General features: G+C 50.9%; 1 protein-coding gene across 2 annotated transcripts in view; it reads left to right on the forward strand.

Moving 5' to 3' along the window:
• The window catches only part of ATRN (attractin), a 207032-nt gene that overhangs the window by 129660 nt on the left and 50387 nt on the right, over positions 1–26985 (forward strand). For both annotated transcript variants that reach the window (XM_038744636.1, XM_038744637.1), the window contains exons 12-18: positions 3771–3991; positions 7618–7739; positions 12465–12603; positions 14736–14926; positions 15504–15723; positions 20282–20467; positions 24123–24356. In XM_038744636.1, coding sequence (XP_038600564.1) covers positions 3771–3991; positions 7618–7739; positions 12465–12603; positions 14736–14926; positions 15504–15723; positions 20282–20467; positions 24123–24356 — 1313 coding nt within the window. The remainder of the gene's footprint in view (positions 1–3770; positions 3992–7617; positions 7740–12464; positions 12604–14735; positions 14927–15503; positions 15724–20281; positions 20468–24122; positions 24357–26985) is intronic.

Here is a 26985-nt window from a genome sequence, read left to right on the forward strand (position 1 = left end):
GTTCTCTTGCAGTCTTTCGCCTCCCGACTTCTTGCTGGCAAAGGAGAGGCTACCCAAAATATTTCCACCCTCTGCTTAAGTCCTTAAATAGTCCCCCGGCCCGAAAGGACTGGGTAAACGTCAGGGACAAAGCCGTGGGTGTTGGTGAAAACATCAACAGAGAAGCAGCAAGGCCTAGTGGCTAGAACCCGGGCCTGGAAATCAGGAGGAGCCGGGTTCTAATCCTGGTTCCGCCACTTTCTGCTTCACTTTTTTAGGCCTCGGTTGCCTTATCTGTAAAATGGGGGGTGAAGACTGTGAGATCCAGTCTGGTCCCCAGTACCCTCATCTGTAAAATGAGGATTGAGACCGAGAGCCCCATGTGGGACGTGGATCGGGTCCCACCTGATTCGCTTGTATCTGTCCCAGCGCTCAGTACAGTCCCTGGCACAGAGTAAGCGCTTGACAGGTACCTTTTAAGAAAAACTCCAAAAACACGGGAGACGGAGGCGGAGAGCTGGTGGAGAGAAGGGGTCAAAAAATAGCCCATAGCTGATAACCCGAGATTTGTCAGAGGGGAGATCTTGGAGCTCATTTGGTGAAACAATTGGTGAGATTAGGGGTTGTTTGAATAGAAAAATGATTTACCCACCTGAAATGGGCATCCAGATGTGCCATCAGGGGAAGACTATGTTAGTCATATTTATTACCTCTTACCTCCTACCGTCTTACCTCCTTCCCTTCCCCACAGCACCTGTATATATGTATATATGGTTGTACATATTTATTACTCTATTTATTTTACTTGTACATATCTATCCTATTTATCTTATTTTGTTAGTATGTTTGGTTTTGTTCTCTGTCTCCCCCTTTTAGACTGTGAGCCCGCTGTTGGGTAGGGACTGTCTCTATATGTTGCCAGTTTGTACTTCCCAAGCACTTAGTACAGTGCTCTGCACATAGTAAGTGCTCAATAAATAAATACGATTGATGATATTTATTGAGTGCTTACTGTATGCAGAGCACTGTTCTAGGCGCTTGGGAGAGGACAACAGAGCAGTGTACCGGACGCATTCCCTGCCCACAGCAAGCTTACAGTCTAGAAGGTAAGTCCCACATGGGACTCTCAGTCTTAATTTTACGGACAGGGTAGCTGAGGCTCAGAGAAGGGAAGTCACCTGCCCAAAGTCCCCCAGCAGATAATAATAATAATGATGGCATTTATTAAGCGCTTACTATGTGCAAAGCACTGTTCTAAGCGCTGGGGAGGTTACAAGGTGATCAGGTTATCCCACGGGGGACTCACAGTCTTAATCCCATTTTACGGATGAGGGAACTGAGGCCCAGAGAAGTGAGGTGACTTGCCCAAAGTCACACGGCTGACAGTTGGCAGAGCTGGGATTTGAACCCATGACCTCTGACTCCAAAGCCCGGGCTCTTTCCACTGAGCCACGCTGCTTCTCTAAGGAGAAGAGAAAGAAGGGGAAGAGGAGAGAGAAGGGCAAGAGAAGAAAGAAGGGAAGAGTGGAGGAGGAGGAGGAAGAGGGGAAGAAGGGAGGAGGAAGGGAAGAGGAGAAGGAGGAAGGGAAGAAGGGAAAAGGGGAAGAGGGGAAGGGAAGAGGAGAAGGAGGAAGGGAGTAGGAGGAAGGGAAAAGGAGAAAGAGGAAGGAAAGGGGGAGAAAGGGAAGAGAGGGAGGAAGGGAAGAGGAGGAGGAAGGGAAAGGAGGAGGAAAGGAAGGGGGGAAGGAGGAAAGGAAGGGGGGAAGGAGGGAAGGGAGGGGGGAAGAAGGAAGGGAAAGGAGGAGGAAAGGAAGAGGGGAAGGAGGAAGGGCAGAGGAGATGGAGGAGGGGAAGAGGATAAGGAGGAAGGGAAAGGAGGAGGAAGGGAAGAGGAGGAGGAGGAAGGGAAGAGTGGAAGGAGGAAGAGAGGGAGGAGGAAAAAGGGGAGGAAAGGGAAGGGGGGGGAAAGGAGGAGGAAGAGGGTAAGAAGAGGAGAAGGGGGAAATTGAAGAGGAAGAGGGGAAGGAGAGGAAGGGGGAAGAGGAAGCGGGGAGGAAGAGGGGGAAGAGGGAAAGGGGGAAGAAGGGAGGCGGGGAAGAGGAGAAGAAGAGGGAAAGAAGAAAGAGGGGGAGACCGAGGAGGGGGAAGTGGGGGTGGCGGCGGCGGCGTCCCCGGGGTGTGAGGGAGGGGTGTGAGGGAGGAGCTGGCTGGAGAACCCAGGTCCTTCCAACGCCCAGGCCCGGGCTCTAACCACTAGACCATCGTGCTTCTGCAAAGAGGTTGCTCGCTACCCACCTCACGGTCGGCCTCCGCGGGTGTCTGAAAGTGCAGTTGTGTTTATCATGTGCCTCCTGTGGGCAAAGCACTGCACGAAGCGCTCGGGAGAGGAGAGTCTGACACTAAACCGACACATTCCCTGCCCACAACGAGCTTAGTGTGGCTCTTACAAACACTTTGCACAGTGCTTTGCGTGCAGTAAGTGCTCCAGAAATGCGAATGAATGAATGGAGGTGAGCTTACGGTGTAAAGAAGACTGATGTATCACGGTACGGGTGAGAAATGAGGAATCTGGGGACTCAAGTGCCTTGCGAGTACCATCGTGGGACTGAGGATAACATCACTTCTCTTCGCTTTAATTCTGGACCAGTTTCTTGTCCGTTTCTATGTGTAGAAGTAAAATAAATAGAGTAATAAATCTGTACAAACATCCTCCTTCCCCTCCCCACAGCACCTGTATATATGTGTAGATGTTTGTACGTGTTTATCACTCTATCTTATTTGTACGTGTTTATTCTATTTATTTTATTTTGTTAATATGGTTTGTTATGTTCTCCGTCTCCCCCTTCTACACTGTGAGCCCGCTGTTGTGTGGGGACCGTCTCTGTTGCCGACTTGGACTTCCCAAGCGCTTAGTACAGTGCCCCGGACACAGTAAGCGCTCAGTAAAGACGAATGAATGAATGAGGTCTCCCCAGACTGAGCCCCCTCCTTCCCCTCCGCCTTACCTCCTTCCCCTCCCCACAGCACCTGTATATATGTATAGATGTTTGTACCTATTTGTTACTCTATCTTATTTGTACATATTTATTATCTTTATTTTGTTAATATGGTTTGTTTTGTTCCCCGTCTCCCCCTTCTAGACTGTGAGCCCGCTGTTGGGTAGGGACCGTCTCTAGATGTTGCCGACTTGTCCTTCCCAAGCGCTTAGTCCAGTGCTCGGCACACAGTAAGCGCTCAATAAATACGATTGAATGAATGAGGCCTTCCCAGACTGAGCCCCCTCCTTCCCCTCCGCCTTACCTCCTTCCCCTCCCCACAGCACCTGTATATATATGTATAGATGTTTGTACCTATTTATTACTCCGTTTTATTTGTACATATTTATTATCTTTATTTTGTTAATATGGTTTGTTTTGTTCTCCGTCTCCCCCTTCTAGACTGTGAGCCCGCTGTTGGGTAGGGACCGTCTCTAGATGTTGCCGACTTGTCCTTTCCAAGCGCTATAGTCCAGTGCTCGGCACACAGTAAGCGCTCAATAAATGCGATTGAATGAATGAGTGAATGAGTTTATCCACCGGGGATTCCTCCTCAAGGACAGAGGCTTCCAAATAACCCCAGATTCTAGGCCAGGTCGCCCCTCTTAACGTCTCGGTCCGGAAGGCCCTTCGACTCGGGGAGAGCCGCCACGCGGAATCCGCAATCGAATTCCCGACCAAGCGGTCGGCCAGGCTGCCGGGAGCCCTCCTGACGCCGCGAGGGAGGGATAACTTTTCGCCGCCTCTCTCTTCCAGCAACATGTACGTGTTCGGCGGCTTCAACAGCCTGCTCCTGAGCGACGTCCTGGTGTTCACGTCGGCGCGGTGCGAGGGGGCCGGCAGCGCGGCCGCCTGCCGGGCCGCCGGGCCCGGGATCCGTTGCATGTGGAACGCCAGCCTGTCCCGCTGCCTGCCCTGGGAGCTGGCCACCCCGGAGCAGGAAGCCGAGGCCAGAGCCGACTGCCCCGCCGGGAGACGTACGTGGCCCCTCGCCCCGGCCCCCGGCGTCGGACCCCCCCCGGGGGCGCGGGCGGCGGGGTCGGGCCCCGTGGGAGGTCGCGGGCCGTCGTTCCCCCTGATCGTCTGTGAACGCGTGAGCGGGCCGAAACGGCGGCGTGGTCCAGTGGTTAGAGCACCGGCCCGGACGTCCGAAGGACCTGGGTTCTAATTCTGCCGCTGCCACGTGTCCGCTGTGTGACCTTGAGCAGGTCATTTCACGTGTTGCCAGTTCGTACTTCCCAAGCGCTTAGTACAGTGCTCCGCACCTATAAATGCGACTGACGATTTCATTTCTCTGGGCCTCCTCTGGAAAATGGGGATTGAGACTGTGAGTCCCATAATGGGCAGGGATGGTGTCCGACCCGATTGGTTTGTATCCACCCCACGGTGCTTGGCGCATCGTAATCATAAATGATTATTCTCACGTTTCTTAATGGTATTTGCGAAGCGCCGGGGTCCATCCGACCCGATTTGTCCACCCCACGGTGCTTGGCGCATCGTAATCATAAATGATTATTCTCACGTTTCTTAATGGTATTTGCGAAGCGCCGGGGTCCATACGAGCTGATCAGGAGGGACGCGGTCCCTGTCCCACGCGGGGCTCTCGGCCTTCACCCCCATTTTTCAGATGAGGGCCAGAGAAGGGAAGTGACTGGCCCGAGGTCACACAGCGGGGACGCAGTGGGGCCGGGACTAGAATCCGGGCTAATCGGACACCCAGGCCCCGGCTGTAGTCACTAAAGTGACTTGTCCAAGGTCCCACGGCAGGTAGGCTGCGGAGCTGGGATTAGAACTCAGGTCCTTCTGACGCCCAGGCTGTCGCCAGTAGGCCGGGCTGCTTCTCATCATGGTTCAAGGCCGTCCTCCGGCGGCCTCCGCGCCTGCTAAACGGGCCGCCTTCCCTGATCCCCCCCCATCATTTCTTTCTGGGCGGGGAGAGGAGGAAGAGGTGGGGTTTTAAAGGGGGTTGACATGTTCCTCAAACCAGGAACAAAGTGGGAGAGCCCTGCTTCCCTCTCCCACCCTCTCCCAGCCCGGGCTGGTTCAGATAAGGAGTAACCGGAATCCCCGGGACGTTTTCCCAAGCCACTCACGTGTTCCCAGAAGCAGGGGAAGTTGTACTACTAATAATATTAATAATAATTGTATTTGTTGAGCGCTTCCTGTAGGCACTGCACCAGGCGCTGGGGTGGATACAGGCAAATGGGGTTGGACGCAGTCCCGGTCCCACTCATCCCCATTTTCCAGATGAGGGAACCGGGGCCCAGAGAAGTGAAGTGACCTGCCCAGGCTCCCGCGGCCGACGAGTGGCAGAGCCGGGATTAGAACCCACGACCTTCCGACTCCCGAGGCCGGGCTCTGCCTCCAGCGCCGCGCTGCCTCTCGGCGCATCCACTCGTTCGGTCGTGTTTATCGAGCACTCGCCGAGCGCTGTACTGAGCACTTGGGAGACCACGAAGCGGCAATAGACAGACACATTCCCTGCCCACCGCGACGGTCTCGACGGGGGGAGGCAGACGTTAATAGAAATAAATAAATGACAGATATAGCTAACGTGCTGTGGGACTGGGATCGGTGCGGGGGGAGAACAATTCTCCAGAAATCCCCGGCCTGGCGGGAGGTCCGGTCAATTTGGGGCTCCTTTATCCACCCACCCGGGGGGTGAGCAAGCCCTGTCTCCGCTGCTTCTGGAACCTACTAGTGCAGCCCCCCCTCCCCGCTAATCCTCTCTAAAGAAGATTTCAGCCCCCCGTTTCAGGAGCCACGTCCCTTCAACTCGCTTCCTTTCCTTTCCCTCATTTTTCGGCACCTGGATCTGCCCCGATCCCTTCCCCGTCTTTCGGTTGGTTGGTTGGTCTTTTTGCGTCACGGTATTTGTTGAGCACTTCCTCGGCGCCCGGCCCCGGACGGAGCGCTGGCCGGGTAATCATCACCATCATCATCATCAGTCGTATTTATTGAGCGCTTACTACGTGCAGAGCACTGTACTGAGCGCTTGGGAAGTACAGATGGGCAACATCTAGAGACAGTCCCTACCCAACAGTGGGCTCACAGTCTAAAATCAGCAGGCCCGTTCCGTGCCCATAAAGAGCTTTCAGTCTAGAGCGGGGAGACGGACGTGAGTAAATGAGCGGTACGGATGCGGTCCCTGAGCCCCGTGGGGTTCGCCGGCTTGCTCCCCATTTTCCAGATGAGGTAACCGAGGCCCGGAGAAGTGACTTGCCTGAGGTCACCCAGCAGACGAGAGGCGGAGCCCGGGATTAGAAACCGGGTCCTTCTGACTCGCGGACTCGGGCGCTAGCCACTAGCCCACACTGCTCCTCCATCATCATCATCATCAGTCGTATTTATTGAGCGCTTACTGTGTGCAGAGCACTGTACTAAGCGCCTGGGAAGTACAAGTTGGCAACATATAGAGACGGTCCCTACCCAGCGGTGGGCTCACAGTCTAAAAGGGCAGTCTGCCCAGCAGGAAGGGTTGGGGAAGAGGACGCGGGCCATCGGGCCCGCGGCTGAGCCGGAATTTCCTTGCTTGATGGAAAACGACTCCCCTTTGGCCCATTTTCCATCGACTAAACCACGCCGTGGCCAGACACCGAAAGGATATAATCAGGAAACTTCTCGTGCCTGGCCCGCCCGAGAGAGGCTGAAATTAAATCGCTAGTTTCCCGGTTTGCAGAGTGAGACTGAAATTAAATCGGCAGTTTCCCGGTTTTCAGAGTGAGCCGTGGAATCACGTCCAGTTAGTCTGTGGTCCCCAGAAGGACCTGGGTTCTAATCTATCTTTCAGATCGTTACAGGCAGGAGTACATCTGTTTGTTGTAAGATTGTACTCTCCTAAGCGCTCAGTAGAGTACTTGGCACACGGTAAACCCTAGGTAAATACGATTGAATGAATATTAATGTTTCGATGGCATTTGTGAAGCGCTTACTATGTGCAGAGCCCTGTTCTAAGCGCCGGGGGGGATACATGGCGATCAAATTGCGGGGCTCCCAGTCTTAATCCCCATTTTACAGATGAGGTAAGTGAGGCCCAGAGAAGTGAAGTGACTTGCCCAAAGTCACACAGCCGACAGTTGGCGGAGCCGGGATTTGAACCCGCGACCTCTGACTCCAAAGCCCGTGCCCTTTTCCACCGGGCCACGCTGCTTCTCCCCCTCTGGACTGTAAGCTCACTATGGGCAGAGAACGGATCTGCTTATTCTCTTGCGCTCTCCCAAGCGCCTAGGACAGTGCCGTGCACTTAGTAAGCGCTCAGTAAGTAACCCCAGTTGATTCGAATCCCGGCTCCGCCACTCGGTGGCTGCGTGACCTGGGGCGGGTCTCTCCACCTCTCCGGGCCTCGGTTCCCTCGTCTGTAAAACGGGGGCTAATACCGCGAGCCCCACGCGGTCCAACCTGACGAGCTCGACGACTTAGGGATAGCAGGCGCCTAGTTCGGTTCGCGGAGCATAGTGAGCGCTTAACAAATACCGTAAAGGGAAAAAAGGCGCAAGTTGGAGCTGCCCAAATCCCTCGGGGATGGCGGATCCGTTAGCGCGGATCAAGGGGGAGAGGGGGCGGGCCCCGGGATGATCCTCGCGTGACTCTCTTTCGTCGGTAGCCCCCGACCAGGAGAAGTGCGACCAGCACACCGACTGCTACAGCTGCACGGCCAACACCAACGCCTGCCAGTGGTGCCACGACCGCTGCTCCTCAGCCGGCAGTAATTGCTCCGAAGGCCAGGTAAACCATCGCCCAGCCGCCCGCCCGGCGCGTGGATCGGTCGGTCCGCCGAGCGGGGTACCGTCATTCGGTCGGTGAGACTCGATACGTGCCGAAAACCGCGCTCCGCGGACCGCGTCTGCCGGTTAAGGATCAGTGAGCTGTTTCCGAGGTGATCTTCCCTGCCCTGCCATCCCTTCCTTCGTTCCGGCGCATTCACCGCGCCCTTACCGCGCGCGGAGCGTGGCACTAAGCGCTCGGGAGAAGAGGTGACAGGCCCACAACGAGCCCACGACGAGCCGACAGTCCGGAAGGGACAGTAGTAGAAATCGAGAAATGACGGCTGTGTACATAGGAGGAGCGGGGCTGGGACGGGGGGATGAATCAAGGGAGCAAGTCAGACCTCCCCGGCGCTTAGAACAGGGCTTTGCACGTAGTAAGCGCTTAATAAATGCCATCAAAAAAAAGGAAGAGTGACGCAGAAAGGGTGAGAGACGAGGAAGCGGAGGGATTAGTCGGGGAAGGCCTCCTGGAGGAGATGGGCCTCCAGTAAGGCGTTGAAACGGCGGAGAGCGGTCATCCGACGGGTTTGAGGAGGGAGGGCGGGACGTGGCGAGGGCGGCGAGATGGCTCATCATCGTCATCATCATCAATCGTATTTACTGAGCGCTTACTATGTGCAGAGCACTGTACTAAGCGCTTGGGAAGTACAAATCGGCAACATCTAGAGACAGTCCCCACCCAGCAGCGGGCTCACGGTCTAAAAGGGGGGAGACGGAGAACAAAACCAAACATACTAACAAAATAAAATAGAATAGATGAGATCGGGGTACGGTTGGCGTTAGGGGGGTTGGAGTAGGAGAAGAGTGAGGCGAGGCAGGAGGGGACGGGGGGGGATCGACTGCCCTAAAGCCAGTCGTGAGGAGTTTTGTAGATAATCTTTAGGGGGATAACTCCATTTCTCCACGGTCTGTTCCTGGTTACTCGGAATCAATCAATCGTATTTATTGAGCGCTTACTGTGTGCAGAGCACTATACTAAGCACTTGGGAAGCACAAGTTGGCACCACATAGTGACAGTCCCTACCCAACAGCGGGCTCACAGTCTAAAAGGGGGAGACAGAGAACAAAACCAAACATACTAACAAAATAAAATCAATAGAATAGATAGAATAGATATGTAATATGTATATGTAATAGATTGTACTCTCCCCAAGCACTCAGTACAGTGCGAGTCCCGGCTTCCTCGCCTGTCTGCTCTGTCACCTTGGGTAAGTCATTTCGCTTCTCTGGGCCTCGGTTGCTTCATCTGGAAAATGCGGATTAGGACTGTGAGCCCCAGGCAGAACAGGGACTGTGTCCAAGTCAATCAGTCAATCGATCGTATTTATTGAGCGCTTACTGTGTGCAGAGCACTGTACTAAGCGCTTGGGAAGCACAAGTTGGCAGCATATAGAGACGGTCCCTACCCAACAGCGGGCTCACAGTCTAAAAGGGGGAGACAGAGAACAAAACCAAACATACTAACAAAATAAAATAAATAGAATAGATATGGACAAGTAAAATAAATCAATAAATAGAGTAATAAATATGTACAAACATATATACAGGTGCTGTGGGGAAGGGATTATGTACAAACATATATACAGGTGCTGTGGGGAAGGGAAGCAGGTAAGATGGGGGGGATGGAGACGGGGACGAGGGGGAGAGGAAGGAAGGGGCTCAGATCAGTCTAATCAATCAATTAATCAGTCTAATCAATCAGTCAATCAGTGGAGTGAGCGCTTACCATGTGCAGAGCACCGTGACTAAGCCCTTGGGAGAGCATTTGACACATGTGATAGAATCGCAACGCGTTACATTCCCCCGGGTTTGGACAGGTTTGGGCAGTTGCTCCCGAATGAATTCAGAGACACAGCATGACTTTTAGACTGTGAGCCCACTGTCGGGTGGGGACTGTCTCTATATGTTGCCAACTTGGACTTCCCAAGCGCTTAGTACAGTGCTCTGCACACAGTAAGCGCTCAATAAATACGATTAAATAAATAAATAGTGGAAAGAGCCCGGGCCTGGGCTTCCGAACGACCTGGACTCTAGTCCCGGCTCTGCTGATTTGTGCTTCCCAAGCGCTTAGTCCAGTGCTCTGCACACAGTAAGTGCTCAATAAATACGATTGATTGATTGATTGCTGTGTGACCTCGGGCAAGTCATTTCACTTCCTCTGTGCCTCAGGTCCCTCATCTGCCAAATGGGCATTCAGTACCCTTGCTCACTCCTACCCAAACTCTGAGCCCCATCTTCCTAGTGGGAAGCAGCGTGGCTCAGTGGAAAGAGCACAGGCTTTGGAGTCAGAGGTCGTGGGTTCAAATCCCGGCTCCGCCGCTTGTCAGCTGGGTGACTTTGGGCAAGTCACGTCACTTCTCTGGGCCTCAGTTCCCTCATCTGTAAAATGGGGATGAAGACTGTGAGCCCCACGTGGGACAACCTGATTACTTTGTATCTACCCCAGCGCTCAGAACAGTGCTTGGCACATAGTAAGTGCTTAACAAGTACCAACATTATTATTATTATTATTATAGAGCACAGGTCTGAGACTCAGAAGGACCTGGATTCTAATCCCTGCTCTGCCATATGTCTGCTGTGTGATGCTGGGCAAGACACTTAACTTCTCTGGGCCTTAGTTACCTGATCTTTAAAATAGGGATTAAGACTGAGCCCCATGTGGAATATGGACTATGTCCAACCTGATTAGATTGTATCTACCCCAGCGCTTAGTATAGTGCCTGATGCATAGTAAGCGCTTAACAAATACCATATAAAAAAAAAGGGGAAACATGATGATCTTGTATCTGCCCCGGCACTTAGTACAGTGCTTGGCACAGAGGAAGCGCTTAATAGACGCTGGTATTATCATTGTTTTTATTATTATTGTTCGGAGACACCATGTGTGCTGCCAATGCTCTCCGGACACGAGGGTGTCAACCCAAGACCCCTCCTTAACCGGCAGCCCCCTCGTACCGTCCCCGGTTCTGCTGTCGTCAGTTTTTCTGTTTTTTTCTGGTATTTGTCAAGTGCTCACTATGTGCCGGGCACTGTACTAAGTGCTGGGGTAGATAGGAGTTAATCTGGTTGGACAGAGTCCCTGTCTCACTTGGGTTTTTTGTTTTTTTTTTAATGGCATTTATTAAGCACTTACTATGTGCAAAAGCACTGTCCTAAGCGCTGGAGAGGTTACAAGGTGATCAGGTTGTCCCACAAGGGGCTCACAGTTTTAATCCCCGTTTTACAGATGAGGGAACTGAGGCACGGAGAAGGTAAGCGACTTGCCCAAAGTCACACAGCTGACAGTTGTCAGAGGCGTGATTTTGAACCCATGACCTCGGACTCCGAAGCCCGTGCTCTTTCCACTGAGCCACGCTGCTTCATCATCATCAATCGTATTTATTGAGCGCTTACTGTGTGCAGAGCACTGTACTAAGCGCTTGGGAAGTACAAATTGGCAACATATAGAGACAGTCCCTACCCAACAGTGGGCTCACAGTCTAAAAGGGGGAGACAGAGAACAAAACCAAACATACTAACAAAATAAAATAAATAGAATAGATATGTACAAGTAAAATAAATAAATAGAGTAATAAATATGTACAAACATATATACATATATACAGGTGTTGTGGGGAAGGGAAGGAGGTAAGATGGGGGGATGGAGAGGGGGACAAGGGGGAGAGGAAGGAAGGGGCTCACAGTCTCAGTTCATTCAGTCGTATTTATTGAGCACTTACTGTGTGCAGAGCACTGTACTAAGCGCTTGGGAGAGGACAGCAGAACAACAGGCGCACGCATTCCCTGCCCACGGCGAGCTTGGAGTCTAATTTTCAGGTTGGTTCTGTAGCTGGATCGAATGGTTTTAGACTTTTTGCCTCTTGACTGCAGCTGAGACAACCACTCCTATGTATCGAGCCCTTACTCATTCATTCATTCAATCGTATTTATTGAGCGCTTACTGTGTGCAGAGCACTGTACTAAGCGCTTGGGAAGGACAAGTTGGCAACATCTAGAGATGGACCCTACCCAACAACGGGCCCACAGTCCAGAAGGGGAAGACAGACAACAAAACAAAGCATGTAGATAAGTCGTCAAAACAAATAGAATTAAAGCTAAATACACATCATTAACAAAATAAATAGAAATCATCTAAACCTCCCCAACCGCTTTGACGGCAGCCACTAGTACAAACTTATTTAATGGAAAAAAAGGATTTGTAATGGAGACAAAACTCACGGAATACCATACAGAGCATGAAGCGGAGTGAGCTGACGTGATCTTCGCCCTGAGGAAGCAGCGCGGCCTAGAAGGTCCTGGGTTCAGATTCTGCCCCTGCAGTATGACCTGTGAGCCCGCCGTTGGGTAGGGACTGTCTCTATATGTTGCCAATTTGTACTTCCCAAGCGCTTAGTCCAGCGCTCTGCACACAGTAAGCGCTCAATAAATACGATTGATGATGATGATGACCTTCGGCAAGTCCCTTCACTTTTCTGTGCCTCAGTCCCCTCATCTGTCAAATGGGGGTGGAGGCTGCGAGCCCCACGTGGGACAGGGACTGTGTCCAGCCTTATTTATAGTACCCACCCCAGTGCTTAGCGCAGTGCCTGGCACCTAGTAAGCGCTCAACCCGTACCGTAATTATTTTAATAGGTGTCTATCACCCAAAGCGCTCAACCAATACCGTAATTATTTTGATTAATAGGTGTCTATCACCCAGTACGAGAACTGCCCCAAGGACAACCCGATGTTTTACTGTAACAAGAAGACCAGCTGCAAGAGCTGCGCCACAGACCAGAACTGTCAGTGGGAGCCCCGGAACCAGGAGTGTATCGCTCTTCCCGGTAGGTGGGCCCGGAGGGGCCCATTCCCACCCCCCGGACGGGGCGGAAGCGAGGGGTGCGAATTCGGCGACGTCGGGAAGCGGCGTGCAGCCCGGGAGTCAGCGGGTCGTGGGTTCTCAGCGGGGCTCCTTCCCCTGTCTGCCGGGTGACCCTTGGGCAAGTCGCTTCACTGGGCCTCAGTGACCTCTTCGGGAAAATGGGGATTGAGACCTGGAGCCCCGGGTGGGACTGCGTCCAGCCCGATTTGCGCGTATCAAATACCACAATTATCATTATTGCGGTTATTATTATCACACACGCTTCTGTAATTTATTGGCTCGTGTATATCCGTGTCCGTCTCCCCCCCTAGACTCGTTGTGGGCAGGGGATGGGTCTGTCCTCTTATCCTCTCCCAAGTGCTTAGTCCAGTGCTCCGCACACAGTGAGCGCTCAGTGAATACGACTGACTGACTGAGTGGCATCGGGGGCGAGGCTTCGTCCCCTTTGGAAACGGAGAGGTGACCGCCGGCAAACTCCCAACACGCTCGTCTGGGTTCTCCTGGAAGTTGAACCCCACGGTAGCCCTTCGTCGGGGAACGGCACCTGGGAATCCATCAGTCGTATTTATTGAGCGCCTGTTGGGTGCAGAGCACTGTGCTAAGCACTTGGGAGGGGATAGGAGGACACGTCCCCTGCCCACGTCGAGCCGACGGTCTGGAGGGGGAGGCTGACGTTGGTATCAGTTCCCGATAGGGACAAGAGTGCCGTGGGGCTGAGGGAGGGGTGAGTCAAGGGGACAGATCCAAGGGCAAGGGTGACGCCGAAGGGAGTGGGAGAAGAGGAAACGAGGGCCAGTTGGGGAGGAGAAGTGAATTTAATGAGGCTCTGAAAGCGGGGAGAGTGATCGGCTGGTGGTTGTGAAGATGAAGGGAGGTCTAAAGTAGAGGCAGGACGTGGGCGAGAGGTCAGCAGCAAGATAAATGAGATGGAGGTACAGTGAGGAGGTTGCTATTAGAGGCGTGAAGCGGGCGGGATGAGTTGGAGTAGAGAATCGGAGGTGAGGTAGGAGGGGGGCAACGTGATGGAGCGCCTTAAAGTCAGTCGTGTTTACCTGTGAGCAGAGCACTGCACTAAGCACTTGGGCTAGTCCAGCAGAACAGTAAACGGGCGCGTCCCCTGCCCACACTGAGCAAGTCAGCGATGAGGAGTTTCTGTTCGACGAGGAGGCGGACGGGCAGCCGCCGGAGGGTCTTCAATCAATCAATCAATCAATCGTATTTATTGAGCGCTTACTATGTGCAGAGCACTGTACTAAGCGCTTGGGAAGTACAAATTGGCAACACATAGAGACAGTCCCTACCCAACAGTGGGCTCACAGTCTGAAAGGGGGAGACAGAGAACAGAACCAAACATACCAACATAAAATAAATAGGGTAGAAATGTACAAGTAAAATAAATAGGGTCTTGAGGAGCGGGGAGACACAGATGGAAAGTCGAGACTACTCTCCCCCTTCCTTCGCCGTCCCGGCCGATTTCTCTTTCACCCCCACCGGTTCCGCCCGGAAACCGGGTCTTTCGGGGTGGTCAGTTTCTTGGGGAGGCAGGTTCCGGGGTTCGCCCAAAGACTTCTGTCCCGGCCTCAGACTTCTGTCCCGGAAGCTGCCGGGAACTAGGGACCGCTTGCCCAGAAGAGATAATAATAATAATAATAATAGCATTTATTAAGCACTTACTACGTGCAAAGCACTGCTCTAAGCGCCGGGGAGGTTACAGTGTGATCAGGTTGTCCCACGGGGGGCTCACGGTCAATCCCCGTTTTGCAGAGGAGGTAACTGAGGCACAGAGAAGTTAAGTGACTTGCCCAAAGTCGCAGAGCCGGGATGATTTCTTCCTCCCACCCACCGGCCTTTGGTGAGCCCACTGAGGCTCACCCTCACCAACAAGCCCCCCTCCCCCGTCCCCAATTCCGGCTCCCCGGCGGTCGGCCGGCACGAGGCCCCTCAATCGATCCATTAATCAATCAATCATTCGTATTTCTGGAGCGCTTCAAGTGTCGCTCGTGGCTCGGGGAGTTTTCCGCAGGGCTGACTGGGGCGATGGGCATTTTGTCTGCTTTGTAAAATGGCTTTTTTTCCCCCCTTTTTTAATACAAGAGAATATCTGTGGCATTGGCTGGCATTTGGTTGGAAACTCGTGTTTGAAAATTACTACCGCAAAGGACAGTTACGACAATGCTAAATTGTCCTGCAGGAATCACAATGCCTTACTGGCTTCACTCACGACCCCAAAGAAGGTGGAATTTGTTCTTAAGCAACTGCGGGCGATGCAGTCAGCTCAGTCCGGGGTGAGTGGCGGGGCTGGCGAGACCGGGGGCCCCCCCGGAGGCGGCGGCCCCGCCGGCCTTGAGAAGGGATGGATGGGGGGCGAGAGGGGGACTGGTTAAACCTCACGCATCCTCCTCTAAAAGTCCGGACGAGCCGGGGTCCGGGGCCAAGTGGGGTGTGAGCGCATCATGCCGCGGCATGCCTTCAGGGAGGGAAGAGGGGAGGGGACGTTGGGAAGACTTCTGGAGCACCCCGAGTGCTCAGATGGGCCGTTCCGGGAGTCGGCCAGGCAGGGACCTGACTGACCGGGGCCTGGCGGGGTGGACCGCAAGAAATCCGGATCCCCGGCGTTCCCTCCCCTCCGGCTTTTCCGGTGGATGGTGCTTACTGAGCCGTACCGAGGTGTGGGAGGGTACGGAATCAGCCAACACGTTCCCCAGCCATGCTGCGCTAGTGGTCCGGAGGGGGACGGGGCCACGGCGGGCTCCGGATCCGACGGGAAGGCGGGAACACCACGAGGCGCTCTCGGGCTCCGGTCGGGCCCGGCGTGCCGGACTAATCGTCCCCGTCCTGTCTTTTCCCCCCCCTCCTCCGCAGTCCAAGGTCTCACTGACCCCGTGGGTGGGACTCCGGAAGATCAATGTGTCCTACTGGTGCTGGGAAGACATGTCGCCCTTCACCAACACCCTCATCCAGTGGCTGCCCTCGGAGCCGAGCGACGCCGGGTTTTGCGGCACCTTGGCCGAGCCCGGCGTCAGGGGCCTGAAGGCGGCCACCTGCATCAACCCCTTGAACGGCAGCATCTGCGAGAGGCCCTGTGAGTGAAGCCCCTCGTTCACCCGTCGCGTTTCTTGAGCGCTTACTGCGTGCAGAGCGCCGTACTGAGCACTTGGGAGAGGACAATGACAACAGTCGACACGCTCCGTCCCCACGACGAGCTTACGGTCTAGAGCCGGGGGAGCAGACGCGAATAATAATAGCGCTTGCTATGTGCAAAGCTCTGGGGAGGTTACCAGGTGATCAGGTGGGGGGGCTCACGGTTTTAATCCCCATTTTACAGAGGAGAGAACTGAGGCCCAGAGAAGTCAAGCGGCTTGCCCGAAGTCACCCAGCCGGCGGTTGGCAGAGCCGGGACTTGAGCGAATGCAAATAAATAAGTGACAGATCCGGACCTAAGAGCAGGGGGGCTGGGAGAGGGGATGAAGAAAGGAAGGGAGCAAGCCAGGGCGACGCAGAAGGGAGCGGGAGGAGAGGGAAAAGAGGGCTCAGTCGGAGAAGGCCTCTTGGAAGAGGTGGGCCTTCGGTAAGGATTTGAAGGATTTGAAAGGGGTGGATGTGAAGGATTTGAAAGGGGGGTGGTCATCGTCCCCTCCTCCTGCCACCCAACAGGTCAGGCAAACGGGGGCAACAGTTGAGGGGCTCTTATATCATCATCATCGTCAGTCGGATTTATTGAGCGCTTACTGTGTGCAGAGCACTGCACTAAGCGCTTGGGAAGTCCAAGTTGGCAACATCTAGAGACAGTCATCCATTCATTCATTCAATCGTATTTATTGAGCGCTTACTGTGTGCAGAGCACTGTACTAAGCGCTTGGGAAGTACAAGGTGTCAACATCTAGAGACGGTCCCTACCCAACAACGGGCTCACAGTCTAGAAGGGGGAGACAGACAACAAAACAAAACAAACAGACAGGTGTCGACACCATCAGAATAAACAGAGTTATTCAGTCATTCAGTCGTATTTATTGAGCGCTTCCTGTGCAGAGTGGTCTAGTGGATAAAGCACAGGCCTGGGATTCAGAAGGTCATGGGTTCTAATCCCAGATCTGCCACTTGTCTGCTGTGGGGCCTTGGACAAGTCACTTCACTTCCCTGTGCCTCAGCTTCCTCATCTGTAAAGTGGGGATGAAGACTGTGAGCCCTATGCAGGACAGGGACTGTGTCCAACTGGATTTGCTTATATCCACCCCAACACTTAGTACAATGCCTGGCACATAGTCAGCGTTTAACAAATACCATTATTATTATTACATAAGTAGGGGGGGAATAGTGCCTTAAATCCAGTGGTCAAAAATGTCCACTTAATGTGGTGAGTGATTGGTAACTACTAAAGGTTTTTGAGAAAAAGTGATCTTGTAGTAAAATGATCTGGGCAGCAGAGTGATGTGTGGACTGAAGAGGGAATCAATCAATCAATCAATCAATCGTATTTATTGAGCGCTTACTATGTGCAGAGCACTGTACTAAGCGCTTGGGAAGTACAAATTGGCATCACATAGAGACAGTCCCTACCCTACAGTGGGCTCACAGTCTAAAAGGGGGGAGACAGAGAACAAAACCAAACATACTAACAAAGTAAAATAAATAGAATAGATATGGGCAAGTAAGATAAATAAATAGAGTAACAAATATGTACAAACATATATACAGATAGGCAGTAAGAACTTGGGGAAAAGCCGATAAGACAGAGTCGGCAACCCGTGCTGCCGACTAGGAGCTCGTGCTGGTTTTCTGTCAAGAGGAGCAGTGTGGCCCAAGGGATAGAGCCCGGGACTGGCGGCGGGTCAGGGGACTTGGGTTCCAATCCAGCTCCGGCACCGTCCTGCCGCGTGACCTTAATAGTAATAATGGTGTTTGTTAAACGCCTGCTACGTGTCAGGCGCCGTTCTAAGTGCTGGGGTAGAGAGAAGCTAATCAGGTTCGACACAGTCCCTGTCGCACGGGGGGATCACAGCGTTCAACCCCATTCGACAGATGAGGGGACCGAGGCCCAGAGACGTGAAGTGACTGGCCCAGGGTCACACAGCAGAACAGCGGCAGAGCCGGGATTAGAACCAGCGACCTTCTGACCCCCAGTCCCGAGGCGCTTCACTTCTCTGGGCCTCGGTTTCCTCATTTGGAAGACGGAGCTGAAGCACCTGTCCTCACTCCCCCCTTAGACTGTGAGCCCACTGTCGGGTAGGGACCGTCTCTCTGTGTTGCCAACTTGGACTTCCCAAGCGCTTAGCACAGTGCTGTGCACATCGTAAGCGCTCAATAAATGCGATTGATTGATTGGCCTGGAAGATAGACCCCGGGACCTGGGATCTCATCCCGGCCCGGCCCTTGTCGGCCCTCTGACCTTGGATAAATCATTTCACGTCTCTGGGCTTCGGTTTATCTGCAAAGTGGGGGTGAAGACTGAACCCCATGTGGGACATCATCATCAATCGTATTTATTGAGCGCTTACTATGTGCAGAGCACTGGACTAAGCGCTTGGGAAGTACAAATTGGCAACATATAGAGACAGTCCCTACCCAACAGGGACATGGACCTGATTAGCTTGTATCTACCCCAGACACTTAGTACAGTGCCTGGCACCTAGTAAGCACTTAGCAAATGCCATAAAAAGGGGGGGAAACAAAAACCCAGTGCCTAACACGTAGTAAATGCTTAACCAATACCATAAAAAGGGGCGGGGGGGGGCAATAATAATAATAATAATAATAATAATGATGGCATTTAGTAAGCGCTTACTATGTGCAAAAGCACTGTTCTTAGACTGTGAGCCCACTGTTGGTTAGGGACTGTCTCTATATGTTGCCAACTTGTACTTCCCAAGCGCTTAGTACAGTGCTCTGCACACAGTAAGCACTCAATAAATATGATTGATTGACTGATTGATTGTTCTAAGCGCCGGGGAGGTTACAAGGTGATGCCCCACATGGGGCTCACAGTCTTCATCCCCATTTTGCAGATGAGGTCACTGAGGCCCAGAGAAGTGAAGTGACTGGCCCAGAGTCACCCAGCTGACAATTGGCAGAGCTGGGATTTGAACCCGTGACCTCTGACTCCAAAGCCCGGGCTCTTTTCCACTGAGCCACGCTGCTTCAATCCAGTGCCTAACTCATAGTAAATGCTTAACTCATACCACAAAAAGGAAGGAAGAAAAAAGAAACTCAGTTCCTGAAACACAGTTAAGAGCTTAACACATACCATAAAAGGGGGAAAAAACAGTGCCTGACACATAGTAAGCGCTTAATAAATACCATAAAAAGGGAAGGGGGAAAAAACCTAGTTTCTGGCACATAGTAAGCTCATAACAGAGAAGCAGCGCGGCTCAGTGGAAAAGAGCCCGGGCTTTGGAGTCAGAGGTCATGGGTTCAAATCCCGGCTCCGCCAGTTGTCAGCTGGGTGACTGTGGGCAAGTCACTTAACTTCTCTGGGCCTCAGTTCCCTCATCTGTAAAATGGGGATTAAGACTGTGAGCCCCCCCATGGGACAACCTGATCACCTTGTAACCTCCCCAGCGCTTAGAACAGTGCTTTGCACATAGTAGGTGCTTAATAAATGCCATCATCATCATTATTATTATTATTATTATAACAAATACCATGAAAAGAGGGGGAAAAAAAACCCAGTGTCTGACAGTACTAAGAGCTTAACAAATACCATTAAAAAGGGAGAAAAAAAAAACCCAGTGTCTGACAGTAGTAAGCGCTTAACAAATACCATTAAAAAGGGAGAAAAAAAAACCCAGTGTCTGACAGTAGTAAGAGCTTAACAAATACCATTAAAAAGGGAGGAAAAAAAAACCCTCAGTTCCTGACAGGTAGTAAGTGTTTAACAAATGTATATATGTATATATGTTTGTACATATTTATTACTCTATTTATTTTACTTGTACATATCTATTCTATTTATTTTATTTTGTTAATATGTTTGGTTTTGTTCTCCGTCTCCCCCTTTTAGACTGTGAGCCCGCTGTAGGGTAGGGACCGTCTCTATATGTTGCCAACTTGGACTTCCCAAGTGCCCTGCACACAGTAAGCGCTCAATAAATCCGATTGATGATGATGATGGGAGGTGGGGGCGCTTAATAAATACCGTTAAAAGGAAGAGAAAAAAAAAACCCAGTTCCTGACACATAGTAAACTCTTAAATAAGACCATAAAAAGACGGGGGGGGGAAACGCAATGTACGACACATAGTAAGAGCTTAACAAATACCATAAAAAAGGGAGAAGAGAAAACCCTCAGTCCCTGCCACTGAACGAATTTATCGAATTCCTTTAACGAATCATCATCAATCGTATTTATTGAGCACTTACTATGTGCAGAGCACTGTACTAAGCGCTTGGGAAGTACTAATTGGCAACACATGGAGACAGTCCCTACCCAACAGAATGCATTTAACAACGAATACCATACAAAGGCAGCGGGCAAATTCCAGGGCCCGACCCGGAGCAAGCGCCGAACAAATACCACCGTCCCCATCCGCCCCGGCGAGCTCGCACTCGGCGCTCGGCACGGCGTCCGGGGCGCGCCGAGGGCTTACCGAGCACCCCGGTGTCTCCCGCGGTGGCCGCGGCCGCGGGTTTTGCGTGTCCCCCCAGCCAACCACAGCGCCAAGCAGTGCCGGACCCCCTGCGCCCTGCGGACCCTGTGCGGAGAGTGCGCCAGCGGCAGCTCGGAGTGCATGTGGTGCAGCAACATGAGGCAGTGCGTCGACTCCAACGCCTACGTGGCCTCCTTCCCCTACGGCCAGTGCATGGAGTGGTACACCATGAGCAGCTGTCCGCGTGAGTCTCCCGCCTCGGAAGCGGCGGTCCGGGGCGGGCGGGCGAGGCCGAAGCGGGAAAAGCCGGGGCGGGACGGGAGAGCCCGGCGAGCCGAGGGCGAGGCGCCGCGCGGGTGATGGGCCCCGACCCGCAGGGATGCGGCCGTCCTGTCAATGTCCCTCAGGGGCCCCAGTATGTATTGAGCGCTCACTGTGCGCAGAGCACTGTATGGGAAGCCCAAGTTGGCCACACGTAGAGACGGTCCCTACCCAACAGCGGGCTCACAGTCGAGAAGGGGGGAGACAGACAACGAAACAAAACATATTAATAAAATAAATAGAATAAATATGTACAAGTAAAATCAATAACTTTCACTTTCATGCATTCAGCCGTATTTATTGAGCGCTTACTGTGCGCAGAGCACTGGACTAAGCGCTTGGGAAGTCCAAGTTGGCAACATGTAGAGACGGTCCCTACCCAACAGCGGGCTCGCGGTCTAGAAGGGGGGAGACAGACACCAAAACAAAACATATTAATAAAATAAAATAAATAGAAGAAATATGTACAAATAAAATAAATAGCTTTCATTCATTCAATCGTATTTATTGAGCGCTTACTGTGTGCAGATCACTGTACTAAGTGCTTGGGAAGTCCAAGTTGGCCACATCTAGAGACGGTCCCTACCCAACAACCGGCCCACAGTCTAGAAGCCGGGAGACAGACACCAAAACAAAACATATTAACAAAATAAAATAAATAGAATGAATATGTACAAATAAAATAAATAACTTTCACTTTCATTCATTCAGTCGTATTTATTGAGCGCTTACTGTGCGCAGAGCACTGGACTGAGCGCTTGGGAAGTCCAAGTTGGCAACATGTAGAGACGGTCCCTACCCAACAGCGGGCTCGCGGTCTAGAAGGGGGGAGACAGACACCAAAACAAACATATTAACAAAATAAAATAAATATGTACAAATAAAATCAATAACTGTCGCTTTCATTCATTCAGTTGTATTTATTGAGCGCTTACTGTGCACAGAGCACTGTACGAAGCGCTTGGGAAGTACACATTGGCAACATATAGAGACGGTCCCTACCCAACAGCGGGCTCACGGTCTAGAAGGGGGGAGACAGACACCAAAACAAAACATATTAACAAAATAAAATGAATAGAAGAAATATGTACAAGTAAAATAAATAACTTTCACTTTCATGCATTCAGTCGTATTTATTGAGCGCTTACTGTGCGCAGAGCACTGGACGAAGCGCTTGGGAAGTACACATTGGCAACATATAGAGACGGTCCCTACCCAACAGCGGGCTCACGGTCTAGAAGGGGGGAGACAGACACCAAAAGAAAACATATTAACAAAATAAAATAAATAGCTTTCATTCATTCATTCATTCAGTCGTATTTATTGAGCGCTTACTGTGTGCAGAGCACTGCACTAAGCGCTTGGGAAGCCCAAGTTGGCAACACATAGAGACGGTCCCTACCCAACAGCGGGCTCACAGTCTAGAAGGGGGGAGACAGACACCAAAACAAAACATATTAACAAAATAAAATGAATAGAAGAAATATGTACAAGTAAAATAAATAACTTTCACTTTCATTCATTCAGTCGTATTTATTGAGCGCTTACTGTGCGCAGAGCACTGGACGAAGCGCTTGGGAAGTACACATTGGCAACATATAGAGACGGTCCCTACCCAACAGCGGGCTCACGGTCTAGAAGGGGGGAGACAGACACCAAAAGAAAACATATTAACAAAATAAAATAAATAGCTTTCATTCATTCATTCATTCAGTCATATTTATTGAGCGCTTACTGTGCGCAGAGCACTGTACGAAGCGCTTGGGAAGTACACGTTGGCAACATATAGAGACGGTCCCTACCCAACAGCGGGCTCACAGTCTAGAAGGGGGGAGACAGACACCAAAACAAAACATATTAACAAAATAAAATAAATAGAAGAAATATGTACAAATAAAATAAATAACTTTCACTTTCATTCATTCATTCAATCATATTTATTGAGTGCTTACTGTGTGCAGAGCACTGTACTAAACGCTTGGGAAGTCCAAGTTGGCCACATATAGAGACGGTCCCTACCCAACAACCGGCCCACAGTCTAGAAGCGGGGAGACAGACACCAAAACAAAACATATTAATAAAATAAATAGAATAAATATGTACAAATAAAATAAATAACTGGCACTTTCATTCATTCATTCAATCATATTTATTGAGCGCTTACTGTGTGCAGAGCACTGTACTAAGCGCTTGGGAAGTCCAAGTTGGCAACACGTAGAGACGGTCCCTACCCAACAGCGGGCTCCCGGTCTAGAAGGGGGACACAGACACCAAAACAAAACATGTGGACAGGTGTCAAGTTGTCAGAATAAATAGAAGTAAAGCTAGATGCACATCGTTAACAAAATAAATAGAATGGTAAATATGTAGAAGTAAAATAAAGAGAGTAATAAATCTGTACAAACATCCTCCTTCCCCTCCCCACAGCACCTGTATATATGTATAGATGTTTGTACGTATTTATTGTTCTATTTATTTATTTTATTTGTACATATTTATTCTATTTATTTTATTTTGTTAATATGTTTGGTTTTGTTCTCCGTCTCCCCCTTCTAGACTGGGAGCCCACTGTTGGGTAGGGACCGTCTCTATATGTTGCCGACTTGTCCTTCCCAAGCGCTTAGTCCAGTGCTCTGCACACAGTAAGCGCTCAATAAAAACGATTGAATGAATGAGGCCTTCCCAGACTGAGCCCCCTCCTTTCCCTCCGCCTTACCTCCTTCCCCTCCCCACAGCACCTGTGTATATGTATACATGTTTGTACATTTTTATTACTCTATATTATTTGTACATATTTATTCTATTTTATTTTGTTAATATGTTTGGTTTTGTTCTCCGTCTCCCCCTTCTAGACTGTGAGCCCACTGTTGGGTAGGGACCGTCTCTATACGTTGGCAACTTGTCCTTCCCAAGCGCTTAGTACAGTGCTCTGCACACAGTAAGCGCTCAATAAATACGACTGAATGAATGAGGCCTTCCCAGACTGAGCCCCCTCCTTCCCCTCCGCCTTACCTCCTTCCCCTCCCCACAGCACCTGTATATATGTAGAGATGTTTGTACATATTTATTACTCTATTTTATTTGTACATATTTATTCCATTTATTTTATTTTGTTAATATGCTTTGTTTTGTTCTCCGTCTCCCCCTTCTAGACTGTGAGCCCGCTGTTGGGTAGGGACCGTCTCTAGATGTTGCCGACTTGTCCTTCCCAAGCGCTTAGTCCAGTGCTCTGCACACAGTAAGCGCTCAATAAATACGATCGATTGATTGATTGATATGTACAGGTTCTGTGAGGAGGGCAAGGAGGTAGGGCGGGAGGGGTGGGGAGGGGGACCATCCCGGACCTTCCCACTTCTCCGGACCTCACCCCTTGGGGATTGAGACCGGGAGCCCCGCGGGGCACGGGGACCCTTTCCAGCCCCTTCTGCCGGCACCAGGGCCCGGTCCGGTTCCCGGCCCCTAGGAAGCACTCGGCAAATCCCGCGGTGATTAGGAAGGCGAGGGGCAGCCCGGCCGCCCCGGGGGGACGGCAGGCGGGCGCGCGGCTCACCGGCCGGCCTTCCCTTCCCTCCCCGCAGCGGAAAACTGCTCGGGCTACTGCACCTGCGGCCACTGCCTGGAGCAGCCCGGCTGCGGCTGGTGCACGGACCCCAGCAACACCGGGAAGGGCAGGTGCGTCGAGGGATCCTTCCAGGGCCCCGTGAGGCTGCCGGCCCAGGCCGCCCCCGCCAGCCGCCCCCCTCAGCCCCTCCTCAACGCCAGCACGTGCCCGGCGGAGAACAGATACAACTGGTCCTTCGTCCAGTGTCCAGGTAACCCCGCCGGGAAGGGAGCCGAGGCGGCCACGGCACAGGCGGGCCCGCGTCTCGGTTTTAATAACGACAGCGGTGGTGTTCGGCGGGCGCTTACTATGTGCCAAGCTGGGGTGACCCACCGTTGGGTAGGGACTGTCTCTATGTGTTGCCAGTTTGCACTTCCCAAGCGCCTAGTACGGTGCTCTGCACATAGTAAGCGCTCAATAAATACGATTGATTGATGGTGGTACTCGTTAATGAGTCCGGTTCTGGTTAGGAACTCACTGTGGGCCGGGCGCTGTTCGAAGCCCTGGGGTAATAATTGTGGTACTTGCTAGGCGCTAACCGTGTGGCAAGCTTGGATTAGGAAGTGCTTTATCAATACCATCATCATCATCATCAATCGTGTTTATTGAGCGCTTACTGTGTGCAGAGCACTGGACTAAGCGCTTGGGAAGTCCAAGTTCTAGAGACAGTCCCTACCCAACAGCGGGCTCACAGTCTAAAAGGGGGAGACGGAGAACGAAACCAAACATGCTAACAAAATAAAATCAATAGAACAGATATGTGCAAGTAAAATAAATAGAGTAATAAATATGTAAAACCTTACCTTACCTCATCTTACCTCCTTCCCTTCCCCACAGCACCTGTATATACGTTTGTACATATTTATTACACTTGTACATATCTATTCTATTTATTTTATTTTGTTAGTATGTTTGGTTTTGTTCTCTGTCTCCCCCTTTTAGACTGTGAGCCCACTATTGGGTAGGGACTGTCTCTATATGTTGCCAAATTGGACTTCCCAAGCGCTTAGTACAGTGCTCTGCACACAGTAAGCGCTCAATAAATGCGATTGATGATAATAACAATAGTGATGGTGTTCGGTGAGCGCTTACTATGTGCCAAGCTGGGATGAGAATTGTGGTCCTCGGTAATGAATCCGGTACTTCATCATCATCACCATCAATCGTATTTATTGAGCGCTTACTGTGTGCAGAGCACTGGACTAAGCGCTTGGGAAGTCCAAGTTGGCAACATCTAGAGACAGTCCCTACCCAGCAGTGGGCTCACAGTCTAAACGGGGGAGACAGAGAACAAAACCAAACATACTAACAAAATAAAATAAATAGAATAGATATGTACAAGTAAAATAAATAAATAGAGTAATAAATATGTACAAACATATATACGTATATACATTTGTTAAACACTTACTATGTATCAGGAACTGAGGTTTTTTTTTTCTCCCTTTTTAATAGTATTTGTTAAGCTCTTACTACTGACAGACACTGGGTTTTTTTTTTCTCCCTTTCTAATGGTATTTGTTAAACTCTTACTACTGTCAGACACTGGGTTTTTTTTTCTCCCTTTTTAATGATATTTGTGAAGCTCTTACTACTGACAGACACTGGGTTTTTTTTTTTCTCCCTTTCTAATGGTATTTGTTAAACTCTTACTACTGTCAGACACTGGGTTTTTTTTTCTCCCTTTTTAATGATATTTGTGAAGCTCTTACTACTGACAGACACTGGGTTTTTTTTTCTCCCTTTCTAATGGTATTTGTTAAGCTCTTACTACTGTCAGACACTGTTTTTTTTTTCCCCTCTTTTTATGGTATTTGTTAAGCTCTTACTACTGAAAGACACTGGGTTTTTTTTTCTCCCTTTTTAATGGTATTTGTTAAGCTCTTACTACTGTCAGACACTGGGTTTTTTTTCCCCCTCTTTTTATGGTATTTGTTAAGCTCTTACTACTGTCAGACACTGGGGTTTTTTTCCCCTCTTTTTATGGTCTTTGTTATAATAATAATAATAATAATAATAATAATAATGGCATTTATTAAGCGCTTACTATGTGCAAAGCACTGTTCTAAGCGCTGGGAGGTACTTGTTAAGAACTCACTATGTGCCAAGCGCTGTTCTAAGCCCTGGGGTGATAACTGTGGCACTTGTTAGGCGCTTACCGTGTGGCCAGCTTGGATGTACCCCAGTGCTTAGAACGGTGCTTGGCACACCGTTAGGAAGTGCTTAATAAATACCCCAATAATAATAGTTATTATTATGAGGTAATCAGGTTGGACGCCAATTTGTGCTTCCCAAGCGCTTAGTACAGTGCTCTGCACATAGTAAGCGCTCAAAAAATACGATTGATGATGATGATGATGACGCAGTCCCACATGGGGCTCACAGCCTTTGTACAAGATAAGCTCTCAATAAGTAGTTCTGAAGGAATGAACGAAATCGAACAGACACATAGACTGAGTGATCGCTGAGGACGGGGCGTATGTCTACCAACGCTGATGCTTTGGAAGCTCCCAAGCGCTTATTAGTACAGTCAATCAATCAATCAGTCGTACTTATTGAGCGCTTACTGTGTGCAGGGCACCGTACGAAGCGCTTGGGAAGTCCAAGTTGGCAATCAATCAATCAGTCGTATTTATTGAGCGCTTACTGTGTGCAGGGCACCGTACGAAGTGCTTGGGAAGTCCAAGTTGGCATCATATAGAGACAGTCCCTACCCAACAGTGGGCTCACATAGTAAGTGCTCAGTAAATCCAATTGATCGATCGATCGATCGATTGATCCTCGGCCTCATTAAGCCCCGAGAGCCACAATTTCTGCTTCCCCTGGCGTCTGCTGCCGTT

Source organism: Tachyglossus aculeatus, chromosome 4 (genome assembly GCF_015852505.1).
Source record: "Tachyglossus aculeatus isolate mTacAcu1 chromosome 4, mTacAcu1.pri, whole genome shotgun sequence".
NCBI classification, from domain to species: Eukaryota; Metazoa; Chordata; class Mammalia; order Monotremata; family Tachyglossidae; genus Tachyglossus; species Tachyglossus aculeatus.